Source organism: Magnolia sinica, chromosome 14, assembly GCF_029962835.1.
Source record: "Magnolia sinica isolate HGM2019 chromosome 14, MsV1, whole genome shotgun sequence".
Classification (NCBI taxonomy): Eukaryota; Viridiplantae; Streptophyta; class Magnoliopsida; order Magnoliales; family Magnoliaceae; genus Magnolia; species Magnolia sinica.
The window spans coordinates 82,363,343-82,377,284 of NC_080586.1; the positions used below are offsets into that span (position 1 = coordinate 82,363,343).

The following is a 13,942-nucleotide window of genomic DNA, read 5'->3' on the forward strand; positions in this document are numbered from 1 at the left end:
ACAGTGTTTCTATTGAGCTGCTTGGCCATGAGGAAAATAATGTTCGTAGATCTTTAATTATGCCCTTCCATGAAGAAATCATGATGAAAACAAGTCATAACTCCCAAAGGACTGTGCCAAACCCTCTCTTTTTTTTTCCTTCTTTCTTCTTCTTTTTTTCTTTTTTTTTTTTTTTTTGGGTGAAAGGATAATGAGAATCATTAAAAGTAGAGGATGGGAAGGGAATTCCCAATACAAAGAAAGGGGCACAAAGCCCCTCTAACAGCAAGCTCAACCACCAAAGGGTCAGATATGCTGATAGAGGGGTTCCCACAGTCAGGAATCTAATCTCTTTATGAATACAGTCCAAATCCCAATGGCCCATCCCCCTTGACCCGAGAAGAAATCTCCCTGCAAGGCATCTCCACCACCATGCAGAGATTGAGTCTAGAATTCATCGCTTGATTTTATCCATGAAGCCAAGAAAAATCACTCAGTGGAAGAATGAGATCTAGCCCAATTGATGTAAGTACAAAAAGTGCATGGATTTCTACATTATGCATTTACACAAGTCAAATGCCTAAGGGAGTCTTAACAGAAAAAATATAAATGAACATTCAAAAAATAAAAAAAATTTAAGATCAGAGAGAAATTTTGAGATTAAAGTCTAAGAACTTGCAGCTTGATTTTATCAATGAGGCCAAGAAAAATCACTAAGTGGAAGAAGTAGAACTAACCCAGTTAATATCAGTACAAAATATACATAAATTTCTGTGTTAAGTGCTAGCATCTACATTATGCATTTACAAAAGCCAAATGCCTAAGAGAATCTTATCAGAAAAGAATAAATGGATATTCAAGAAAAAACATACATTTCCAATAAATATTTTACAAATCATTAGCGACAGGGTTGGTTTACCATTGTCAGAGTAGCACTTCATCAATGCAGCACTAACTCTAACAGAAGCATCTTTTAGTTTGCTTGGCAATAAAAGCATGCTAACATCATCAACAGAATTATTCACAAGCCTAATCAACAAAATTTTCAATTTGCGAAGCACTTCATCAGTGCAGAACTAACTCTAACAAAAGCTTCTTTTGTTTGATTGGTAATAAAAGCATGGTAACATCATGGCAGCAAAATTTCAAATGGCAAAAGATAAAAGAAGAATTTTTTTTTTATTTTATAAAAATTCAAGAATAATCATAGGGAGAATACAATAATATACAAAAGGCAACAGCAATCTACAAAAGAAAAACTCATCGATTCTCATAAATCAGCACAACTATGCATACCGTCTCCGACCCATAATATTGCACTATATTTTGATGCCTCAAGCGACTCAAGAGAGCTATTTCCTGTCAGAACAAGCAGAGTAGAATAATAAAACTTATCAAAAAATGAAAATCAGAAATTGCATATTGAAGTAATAAAGAAGCCACAGTAAAAGAAGTTGCAAAGATATCAATATCACACTACCAGGACCATAAGCTTCGGATGAAAAGTTCAGAATAATTCTGTTAGAAAAGGAGTACCTGCATCAATTGCTTTGCACTTTCTTTTGACTTGGCATCATCAGAGAAGAGTGTAACCTCCTTCATTGCACACATTTCGCCACTTTCACTAAAACCAAAACAACAAAATAAGAAAAGAAATACACAACATGGCAACACCTTTAGGAGCATAGGCAATAGCACTCATGGACAACATGGTTTCTTGGCTTTATTATACTCCCATGTGGGAAATACTTGAATATTTTGGAAATGGCTTCTCCAAAGAAACTTTATATAGCATGGACAGAGAGTCAGAGACATTGTCTAGGCCTTTGATGCAGATATGGGGCCAAATACATGGCAGCATTGAAAATTAAGACTCCCCAACCCGACTGCAAAATATTTGGATAATAATATTATTTTTATTCACATATCATAATCATTTATATGTAAAGATTATAAGTGAAGAATAGTGTGATAATAACCCAAAAGACCAATTGTCTATGGATGAAAAGGGTAACCAAAATGAAACGTGTTAAACAATTAGGGGAAAAAATTCATCTTTGTATGAGCTGTATACGGGATTGTTGGGTGCACAGATATGGACAACCATTGGAGCAGCAAAATTTAAAGAAGTGCAGTCCCATGTTACATAGGAAAAACCAGAAATGAGCAGATCCAATCATAACAGCCATAACTGAGCACAGGACCTCTCCTCGGCCAAGGATTCGGAAAATAAAGGTAACGAGACCGCACACATCAGCTAAATCTCCAAATTGATGGTGAGAGACAAAAAAAGACAAATATGACCGGCAATCACAAGTATTTGACAAGGGTAACGTTTAAGGTATGTCTAGATGCATTATCAAATTGAATAGCCTTTATTAGTCTAATAAAGTGGCAATGTCCAAAAACAAAATTTATTAGTAATAACCAAATTGTAATATTTTTGTCAGTGCCAAATTGTAATTTAACAACAACAACAACAACACAAAAAACAAAAAACAAAAAAAAAAAAAGAATGATAATTCCCTACCTTTACCAGCCAATTTGAGAGTCTCAATTCCAAATTGAAATTACATTAATTGGGATGTGGAAAGGGGGCGGAAATGTTTGCAACTCAATCACTTATACATCTAAACACCATGTTTGGAAACCATGGATTCCATGCCAAACAATGGAAAAGGAAAAGGGTTTGTGACAATTTGTGTTAATTGAATGGCAAAGAAAAAGGTGAACTCCACCAAGAAATCATTACAATTTTCCATATTTTCGATTACTAGCACAAGAAACTAGGTGAATCATGTTAGAAGAATCTGAGATTTCCACTTGCTATCCAAACAAAAACTCAATATTGGATTCCATGTTTCAATAGTTCTCAAGAAAATCATCATTGCATAATGATTATTTTTCCTTTCTTTCCCCTTGGATTCCATGTATACAAACATGCCCTAAAGTGCAATCAAGAAGCAGTATTCTACAATGCTGACACCAAAAGATTTGTTTTGCATGCATCAAACTCCTCAAATGAGCTACAAGGTTGAGACGCACCTGTTAAAACCAACATAAACATGCCCGAATGTCCCCCTTCCTATGAGCTTTCCCTTCTTCCAGCGCGAACCAGGGCTTGTGGGATTCTCTGCCCTTCCAGGACTACGTGGAACTGAGGATGAGCTCGTCACCCCAGAATTTGATGGAGAAAAGGGAGAGGTATTACAGATTGTTAAGGGGGGAAGCGGCAACCGGTGGCTTTGTTGTTTCCCATCATCGGCCCAGCTTGTGGGGGATTCCGGCGTTGCCCCTCCAGCCCGTGGATGTAAAGGAGTGACAGCACCACTTTGTATTCTAGAGCTAGGTCCAGGACTTGTCATTCTAGGGCTAGGTATAGGAGAACACTCTGGGCTACCCCTGCTGTGCTGCCAAAATAACTGTCCTGACATATCCCCTCCCATTGAATTATGTCCAGAGTTATGGCCTGAACCTGGACTAGAGCATTGACCAGATCCGAGCAGCGCAACATCTGGGTAAGGCTTTGAGGCCCAAAAAGCAGAGCTCGCAATTTGCTCAGGGCAAACTGCCCTCATAGGACTTCTAGAAGGACTAGACATGGAACTGTCAGGAGCACTTCCTATTCCAAAAGCACCATACTGAGGAAGATTGGAAGTATGACCCCGTTTGGGGGATGAAGAGAGACTTTGGTTATTGAACAACAAATTAGCTGGCTTCAGAATCTCTCCTGAGTTCTTTCGGGTGATGTTAGGATATTGATCCTTATGCAGCACGCTACAACACAGAAAGGAAAAAAAAATTCTGTTAGGGCTGAGTCAAAAACTCAAAAAATTAACATGCAAAAAATAAAAATGTAATGATTTAAGATAACCGTATTGTGACCCCCTACAAGCAGCAACGTAGGAGAAATGATGGTGTCTCAATGCATCAGGTCATGCACAGTGTGATGAAGCACTAAATTCCATACATGCGGGTCATGTGATCAAGTGACCCAAACCTTTGATCTGATGTGGCCCACCATGCATGGGGATGCACCAAAAGTCTCCCAGACTGGAAGATCCCAGCCCTTTGATGTCTAGCCTATAAATAGACAGTTGAGAAAAAATACAACTGGTTACTGGTCAAAGGGAGCCAAAGGATGTCACTCCAAATCTGGAAGATAACTGAAGCAACTCCCATGATCAAAAGTGGGGTCATCAGATGTGAAATAGAACATTAGGACTATTCACAACCTAATGCATTGAAACCCAATAACTGTATAATACGCAAAGTCACAGCTCACCTAGAATGACTGTTTGCAACAGTTCTCCCAATTTCGTAGTCATTCCCCTGGGTACTAACAAGACGAGGATCAACTGGATCATCACTATCATTGGAGCAGTCACTAGAAAGAGAAGCAGTAGCCAAATCCCCATCAATGTCCGTAGCATCTGGCCTGTTCAAGCTATGATCTCGTTTTGGAAGGGGCAAAAACAATGTCGGTTTGACGCGTTTCTCCAGTGCAGGTCTTGAAATGCTAATTCCAGAGGCTGTGCGTGCAATGTTTGCAGGGTGCGCCCCAGGAAGCGGAAGCGGTTGAGCATGTGGCCTCTCTGCAAAACTTAGACAGCGTGATACCTGCTTAGATGGTGATGACGACCTTGACTCGGCTCGGGATAGAGAACCCTTCTCTGAGGCTACACCTATGTCATTACTATGTCTCCGAGACCCTCCTGGTCTCACACTTCCCTTCTCTTCAGATGGAGATTTGAATTTACGGTGTAATGTATCAATGAAATTCTCCTTGCTCGTCTTCTTTTTTACTTCTTTCGACGAAGACTTCCCCCACCATGAAGGCATGTTTCAAATGTAAACAAATTACAGAAAATGATGGCCGAATTATTCCAACTTTATTTCATGCCCACTTCATATGTTTCACTGACTTAATGGTTGCCACCTCGACAAAAAAAGGGAACCTCCATGTGGCAATGGCTAGTGTTGTGGAACATAATCAAGCAGTTCATGCAAGTCCATTCAGAATACAGTGCTTGATACAAGAACCTGAACAAATAGCTGTGTCACACATTTTTTAACCACTATCAAAATAAAACACTAGCCAACCCCAACTTGATGAGAGAAAGCCTAAGATGATGATAATAGCATGATCTCCCTCACTAAAAAATAGCTTAGGCCAGCATAAATCTGGAGCTGGAACTTGAAACTGGCATGCATATCTTAAATTTTGCAAGTCATCAAGTATAAACAGTGTGGTAGTGACAATTATTCATAAAAAAGAAATTAAAAAGAACTCAATCCAAGTAGAACAAATATTAGGAACATTGAGATACCTGTGATTTTCAAATTAAACGGGCTTTATAATATTCTTTAAGCTTTCCAAAGCAGACCGAAACAGCAAATGAGGGTCTTGTATCAAAAAATTCAACAGTTATTTTACATTACATCAGGGTTGTAAGCACCACAAAGCTGGAGTATTTTGCATTATGAGCAAGAGATTGTTTGATCAGTCAATTCAATAACATATGCATCCAGTAATAATCATCTAGGAAATATTCAAAAATAAACTAACTATATACTGCAGTGAATACTCAAACCATGCAGTCCAACCCACATGACCCCTCTTTTACATGCGTACCATTCAAGGATCCACCACACCTGAAATCCAATTTGTGTGTAACCAATAACTGGTAAAAATGAAAATCAAGCCATAAATTGTACACAGTGAGGTAAAATGGTAACTTGGCAGTATGCCATATCAACTACTTATCCCTCAATCATTTTCAGCTAGGGTTAATATTATTATGTTTTGAAAGATGAGAAGATTGCATTAAGAAAAGAGAGAGAAAAAAAAACCAAAAACAACAAAAAACAAACAAAAAACAATAGCGGCTGCTGAGAAAGCAGCCCACAGGCTACACGCCCAAAAAATAGAAATCCGGACCCGACAAATCTTTAACATTCAGAGCCCATTCAATGATAAGACGCTTAGCAAAAGACGCGACGAGACCAGCCGAATTGGAAAGGTTTCTAAAGCATCTGTTGTTTCTTTCCCTCCACACAGACCACCACACTGCGAGAACCGTCATTCTCCAGATAGTTGATTTCATTTTTCCTAAATACGTCCCATGCCACGCAAGAAGGAACTGATTTGCCTCTTCCGGAAAGCACCAGCAAATGTTAAAAGCTTTCATAAACTCAGCCCAGATGGAGTAGACAAACTGACAGTGCAGCAGAAGATGATCCACTGACTCTTCCGATTGCATGCAGCATAAGCATATATTCGGGATTATCATACCTTTCTTCTTGAGGTTGTCGATAGTCAGAATTTTCTTTTTCCCCACCAGCCATCCAAACGCAAGGATTTTGGGAGGGGCCTCATAAGCAATTTTCTTTTTCCCCGCCAGCACCAGCTAGGGTTAATATAGTATGTCATATGACAAAAATACTTTCTCATGAATTAAAAGGACACTCTATAGAAATGTAATGAACTCAAATGATGAAGAGTAAGAGAGCACATGCACAAAGGAACTCAGGACACTTCATGAAGGCCATCAAGGTGGAAGACACAAGTCATGGAAAGCAGATCCAATGGTAAAAATCACCAAGAAATCTAAGAGCTATGGAGGGGTTTTTTTTTTTTTCTTTAGTTACTCCAATGAGTTACCAACACAAGTGCACAGTTCTACGGGTTGAAAGGATGGTGTGCCTTCTAAATTCTAATAGTGAGACATTCAAGCTCCTAATGCATTATAATTAACTAATATTAACATAAAAACATACAGCGTGGTTACTTGCTACATGTACTGATGTGCATGAGTATATCCATCTTTTGTCCCATTTCAAAGGAACATAAATCATGGTTACCTAATATTGCTGACAAAGAAAACTCAATCTCAGTACACGCAATGAACCAAATGCACAGTATACCTCTCCAACCATTTATCCAGACTTGTAGATCTTTTATTCTTCTTTATGGTATCTTCTCAAGTTAATTCTTATGCACTCAATTTTCGATCATTTGCTGAGTCCACAGGTTCTCAAAACACATGAATTTACAAACATTCCATGGTCAAATCAACAGATAACACCATCATAATTCCATTTCACATACGAATAGCATCAAACAAAAGATATATGACATAACACCACATAAGATTCATGATATGACTTCTGCAAAAGTTGTGGATTATATAAAGACCTCGTATGATGCCCAACCCAACAAAACACCATTTTTCTTTTCAACCAACTAACATGACATTCTTCTTCCTGTTTTTGAAGATTCAGGTAACATGACATTCATGGCCCACCTTCTGATAATCGAAGCTGTTCGTCTAGCAGAAATGTCATGAGGAGAGCCATGCTTCAGTACCTTCTCCATCAGAGCTAATCCTTGTATCCAATCGGCAGCTTGCAAAATGGATTTTTTTTTTTTTTGAGGGATAATGGAATTTTATTAAAGGCCCGCCAGAAAATGGAACGGGAAATGAATGCAAAAGGTTGTAAGCAAGCATGGGGTAGTTGTGCCCAATCAGAAGGATCATCTGGTTTGGGGAGGTTTTCTGGGCATCCACCATCCATGATGGGACCCATCACATGAACCGTAACCAAAATGTGGGCCAACATGTATCGTTGATGTCCCAATCAAATTACTCGTCAAGTATTCCATATCCCCTTTTAAATAGATTAGTGAGTGCAACGCACATGGGAGAGAGGCAGTCGTTTGCAAGATCCAAGAGATAGCTTAAGGTTGTAAAAGGCAGTTACTCAATACTCAGGCAAATTGTAAGGGTTGATGCTCGGGCACTCTAGAATTGTACACATGGTATGCATTAGCTCGATCAAACCATTCAAGTTGTTAAATGAAATTAGACAGGTTAGTCTCCAAATTTTAGATTAATTTAATGCAGTAAGAAATTATTTGTTGAAGCTAAACCATAGATTATTTTCATTTGACCAGTCATTAAATATCCAACAATCAGCCCATTAGAATATAAAATCAATATATTTTTTAATCAAAATCCATCTGAATCTAGAGCCAAGATTTCAGGGTTAAACTTCATTTTCTTGTCTTCAAAGTGTATAATTTTTAGTGCCTGTGTATCATCAATTACTTACTCTACCAAACTATCAAACTTTTTTCTCCTCGTAAAAAGGTGAGAGAATAGTTGAACCCAAGGTCGGTCTAACTGAACCTTCTTTATACCCCTAAATACCCTTCTGTTTGCTTTAAAAAATAATAATAATAATAACCTTTATCCCTTAAATAAAGCAAAGCTTTATCTCATCCAAAAATTAATTCTGTAGGCAAAATTTTCCATAGACACTCGCATTTTGTATAGCAGAGACTACAATGGCAATTATAACCTCAATGGCCCCAAACCAAATTGTTACACCATAAAACTCTATAACATCGGTATATAGTGGCCATTTTTCTCTAGGACCCATTTGAGTAGGGGACCTAAAAAAATCAGCTTTAAGTGCCAGGCCCGTGTAAGGTAGGGGCATTTTCACACCGAGCTCGAGTGGGGATGCCTGTGGGATGCAAGGGCACACTCGGGGTGGGCGGCCCATGTGAGGTGGGTGGCTCGTGTGTGGCAGGTGGCTCGTGTGAGTCGGCACCCATGTGATTTGGGGCCCACGAGGGGGGTTCGGCCGAGGTCCTAACCCATGCAATGTGGGGCCTGGGCTATGAGATAAAGGGATTAATTCGTCGTTCATTTTCAGTTCGAGCTTTTAGAGCAAGTGGTTAATTGTCCTGCATCAAATTGGTATCAGAGCGGGAGGTCTCGCGTTCAAAACTCCTCATCGGAGGTGACTCCAAATCCCAACCCGTCTGACTTGAGCATCCCTCTTGGGTTTATCAGAAATTCAGAAATTGAACAGAAACTAACTTGCAATCATTTCAGCACCCACTTCTTCATCTTCACGAGCAAGGCATTCCATATATTACACATTACTCAATTTTTGACATAGTTAATTAAACAGATTAAAGAAGACCAACCATCAACATAAAAGAGTCCTTGGATCCTTCTAGGTGTTTTATTTATTTATTTGGGGGGGGGAGGCAACACCAGTTCAATTCCTATCCAAGTAGCAGGCACAGGTTCTAGTGTGGCACAATGCAAGATCTGAGCCATTCATCAACAAGGCCCCACCGTGTATGTGCACTGGCCCAAAAGTAGGCCAGTCTGTTCACTGCGTGCTCAATGCATGCATGGAAAGCACGGGCAGCTAAAAAAAATTATCTACCGTACACAGGTGACGCCCTGATGATAGGAATGGCCTATTATCTACCATGGACCTACAAGATCCAGGTCATTCGTCAGCTGGACCTCAGTGCGTGCACTCTTAGCATGAAAACCAAACCGCTTCCTCTTTATCAGGTGGGCAGCAACTGCACATTAAAAAAAAAAAAATAAATGCCCGTTTGGATGGGGAATGACGGACTGTTCAAATTCAATGTAAAAGAGCAGCCCATCCAATGAATGGACGGCACTGGTATTCAACCCAAGGCACAAGCACAGCAGGGCCCAGCTGAGGAACTGCCCAGATCTCACACGCTCGCACATATCCACACGAGCACGACTCCACTCCTACCCGCATCCCTCAACCAAAAATTCCAATCTCTCATCACAGATCTACGCATTAATGAGCAATCCACCCAACAAAAAAATCACCAAAAATCAGAAGAAAAAAATGATGAACGAACAAAATCAAATCAAACTCACCTCAGAATCTCCGAACCTTAAGCGAGGAACTCTGGGCAACGACGGGCGGCAAACCGCAATTTCCCGCAAACCAGAGCACCAGGCGACGCCGTCTTCTACAAAAGCCCCCCGGCAGTGTGCGTGCCGTCCGTACGGCCGGGAGTTGGGGATCTGTACGGGTCTTGCGAGCTCGTGAATGAGAAAGAGGCAGAAACCCTAGAAAAAGAAAGGGAGGGGAGAAATGGAGAAGAGACAGAGAGTGAGAAGAGGAGATGGGATTTGCAGGGAATTTTGAGAATTGTGTAGGGTTAGTTTTGGAACGAAGGAGAGGAGAAAAGGGATTGAAGAAACAAGAAAAAGGAAGAAGAAGAGAGAGAGAGTGGAGTGTTTGTTTTGTCTGTGCTTGAAAGAAATGGAGTCGTCTGAGTGTGGATTTTAATATTTATCTAATATAATATATAGAGAAATGCTCTAGTACTTTGCGAGATGACTGAAGTTACAGTGCTCCTAGTTGCATTGGAGCACTTAAAGAGTCCGATTCATTGATATGGGCTGTTCATTAGGTTCATTTCACATTTCATAGGATATCCATCTGATAATCTCATCCATCTGATCAATTGCATTTAATATTTACGGTCAGGATTGTTTACATGAAATAGGTCCAATCAGCGATTTGTTAGGGACCATAGCGACTTGCTTATGACCGTAAAGGCGAAGTACTTCCCATCCAATTCATTGCTTTGAAAAGGGCTGATTGAAAAAACCACAAAAAAAAAAAAAAAAAATAATAGACCACATTGAGGGCGACTTCGGTCAAGTAGAAAGGGGCAGATGGGGTTCAACCCCGCTAAGACCTAGCTAAAGTCAGACGGTCATGTCAGGGGCTAAGGCCCCACCATGATGTATATCCAAGCCTTTTATTTACTTTGAAAGATCATGTTAAGGCACTAGCCAAAAAAGTAGGTGGTTCAAAGGCTCAAGTAGACCACACCATACGAAGCAGCATCAATTGAACTCCTATTGAAAAATGAAAACTTAACAGGACTCACGGTTTTGTTTATATGCCATCTAACTTGCTCATAAAATCCCGTAAACTTATCAAAAGCCAAAATATAAATATCAACTTGATTCAAAACTTTCTTCTATGGTCTTAAAGAAGTTTTCAAGCATTCAATCCCAACTGCTTCTCTTAGTATGGTGGACTTCAACCATCAGACCATGTCTTAAAATAATTTACCAAAATAGATGGATAGCATGGGTACAACTTTTACAGCATTTTAAGCTCCGTAGGGCCTTTGATATGATTGTTCATCTCTAACTAGGTCTGGTGAAGATAGAACCCAATCCACACCCTTGGGTGAATAATACTAAGCTCTACTTCTATCAATCTATGACGCAGTACCATTTCATTGGTGCACGAGGAGCTTGACAAAGTGCCCACCAACATTCAAAAGGTAGTCAAAGAAAATCTGTAATAGACTATGTCTAATGAACTAATGAAATGATGCCACATCATAGTTAGATAGAAAACTGGTACTACCCTGACTTAGATCGATTCTACTCCACATTTTGAGTCTTTGACATGGTTACTCATGAAATGTATTACCGACTTGATGGCAGTTTGGGTCAATGAATTTGACTGTCCAAGTGACCCAATTCTACTAAGTGCATTATAAGTTCAGTGCTCAAGGTGTACCAGATGCTTGGACAACCTAATCTATCCAAACTTCCGTTGACCTAACATAGAATTGATACCTAACATAGAATTGATAGAATACCATGCATGTATTACACCAATCGACTACCCTAGTAATTTTATCATTATCCGATGATGGAATGCAGGGATCATTTGCTTGAAAATAAGACCCATCAACAATTTGATCCATCTACTTGCTGGGACCGTTACAGATTGCCTTTTTTTTTTTTCTGTGAATAGCTCTTTTTGTTAGGCAATCCTAACAAAGGAACGGCAAGTTAAGGATGTATTTTTTATTATTATTATTATTATTTTCATCCAGTGAGTGTGATTTTTTATCCGCAGCCATAAAATGTGTTATGCGCTGGGTGGACAGCTCAGGTAAATGGATTTAATTTCTTAAGTGAACAGACATAGCTAGAAGGACGCAGATTTTCTATGAAAGCCTTTCGCATGAAGTTCTTGCACGATGATTAGGTGGGGCCCATTGTGATGGTTTTGTGAAATCTACCCCATCAATCTGGATTTCGAGCTTATTTTAGAAAATAAGACCAAAAGTGATGTGGATCCATAACTCAAGTGGGTCACACGAGGGGGGAAATTGGAAAAGGAAATTCCTACTATTGAAACCTTCTTGGGCTCCACCTTGATGCTTATATGCCATCCAAACTGCTTATAAGGCCAATACCACTGGGATGAAGTGAAAACACAAGAAAAAAAAGCCTGGTACGAAACTTTTATGGTCATAAGATTGTTTCAACGGTGCTCACCGAATGCCCACTATTTCCTCTCGTGTGGCCCACTTGAGTTTTTGATACACCTCTTGCGTGTACTAAAATGAGTTTGAAAAATGGATTGACAGGTGGATTTCTCACAAACATCAGTAGGCCCCACCCCGTATCCTTGTGCAAGAACTTCAAACACCACAACTCCAATAATAGTCACTGGAGCTTTTGTCGAGCCATTCCCCAATGCTCTAAAGAGCATTTTTCAGTTATATGACAATGGTTGCATGAGGTTAACTTGGACAGTCTAAATTGATTTGAAATGTCAGTTCCACACATTTCAAAAGCTACCATACAAGGATAAGATTGAGTGGATGATCAGATCCATCCCTGATGTGGCCTTTCTTACTGTAGGCATCCTGTTTTCAACCGGTAGACAGGATTGATGGTATGGCATGACAAAAGTGATACTTCAAAATCAAAATCAATCCATGATGGCAACCATCAAACGGATGGACCGTGTTGTTGATTCAATCTATTTTTACACAAATTATCTTGACCGTCTATATTAGAGGACATTGGTCTGGTGGTTCAAATCGTCACATCAAAACACCATTATGTACTGTAAAAAAAGGCCGACACCATTGCATGCTACTAAGTTGTAGCAGTCCATTAGCTGCCCAATACGACATTTTCTAAAAACCAAGGCCCACTGCACCTTGGTTAAGATTGTCACAATGGTCTATAAAAACTTAAATGCAACTGAGAGCAGTATAGCTTATAATTGTCTTGGGAGTTAGAGCTGGGCATGGGATGATTCGACTTGGCAAACTCAACTCGCTCGACTTGCTCAAACCCAACTTGATCTAAACTAAGTGGGCGAGTCAATTCAAATCAAGTAGACTTTGCTGAATCAAGTAGACTTTGCTCAATCCGATTTTAAGCCGAGTCGAATTCAGGTCACCTAGTAAATCAACTGGATAAATCCAGTTCGATACTGAGTCAACTTAATTCAAAGCCCGACTTGTATATATATATGGGAAAAGGTTTTATAAGGTTGAGCTCATGGGAACTCTCCATGAGGGCGAGTTGTGTTGGGCCCACCACGATGTATGTTGAATATCTACCCCATCAGTCAAATGCACCATTCGTATAGACGGTCACACACACACACACACACACACACACACACACACACACACACACACTCTCAGATTTAACGTTTCATATCAAGATGCCATGAGGCTGATAAAGAGGCTGCAATTCTAACAGGTGCGCCTAGTTTTTGAGTTGTGATTTTAGCCTGTAGGTACCTGCCGCATATGACCCGACTCGATATCTATGATTGGGTCAGACTCGGTCCGAGGTAGTTAAGGCCAAACTCGGACTCGGATTTGGTCAGGGATGCCCAGGTCAAGTCTATTTCGAAAATGAGTCAAGTAAGGTCAGCCCGAACACGGTCCGGCTCCACTCGATGCACATCTCCAAACAAAACGGGAGCATTAGTAGGATGTAATGTTAGTATGTACGAAAAATGATACTCTTCGCGACTGGAGCACAGCCAGTTATACTGCTCTTAGCCGCGCTGGGATACTCAAACAGTCCAATTTACCGATCATGGCTGTCCATTGGGTCCATAAGATATTAAATGGGCTACCTTGTAAAAATCACCTTAATAGGATTATACTAGCCATACATTCTCTGATCTTTGAAATGGACTGCTAGGATCGTTTGCAGAGAAACTAAGCATTGACATCCATTCACTGGAATTATTTTGAGTTGCTTTTTTTCAACGGTATCTTTGGGTTGCTCATGTGATTCCAAATAGTCGCATT

The 13,942-nt window shown here is 39.9% G+C and overlaps 1 protein-coding gene across 9 annotated transcripts in view; it reads right to left on the reverse strand.

Moving 5' to 3' along the window:
• LOC131224750 (mitogen-activated protein kinase kinase kinase YODA-like) overlaps positions 1–10,110 on the reverse strand; it is a 98,156-nt gene extending 88,046 nt beyond the window's left edge. For 4 of the 9 annotated variants that reach the window (XM_058220082.1, XM_058220078.1, XM_058220084.1 and 1 more), the window contains exons 1-5: positions 9,708–10,108; positions 4,265–5,022; positions 3,025–3,756; positions 1,516–1,603; positions 1,276–1,338 (exon numbers count right to left, since the gene is read on the reverse strand). In XM_058220082.1, coding sequence (XP_058076065.1) covers positions 1,276–1,338; positions 1,516–1,603; positions 3,025–3,756; positions 4,265–4,821 — 1,440 coding nt within the window. In that variant the 5' untranslated portion in view covers positions 4,822–5,022; positions 9,708–10,108. Of the gene's footprint in view, positions 1–1,275; positions 1,339–1,515; positions 1,604–3,024; positions 3,757–4,264; positions 5,035–5,573; positions 5,635–9,707 lie in introns of all 9 variants that reach the window. The other 5 variants (XM_058220085.1, XM_058220086.1, XM_058220079.1 and 2 more) reach the window with 4 other exon arrangements.
• Between the last annotated feature and the right edge of the window lie 3,832 nt (positions 10,111–13,942).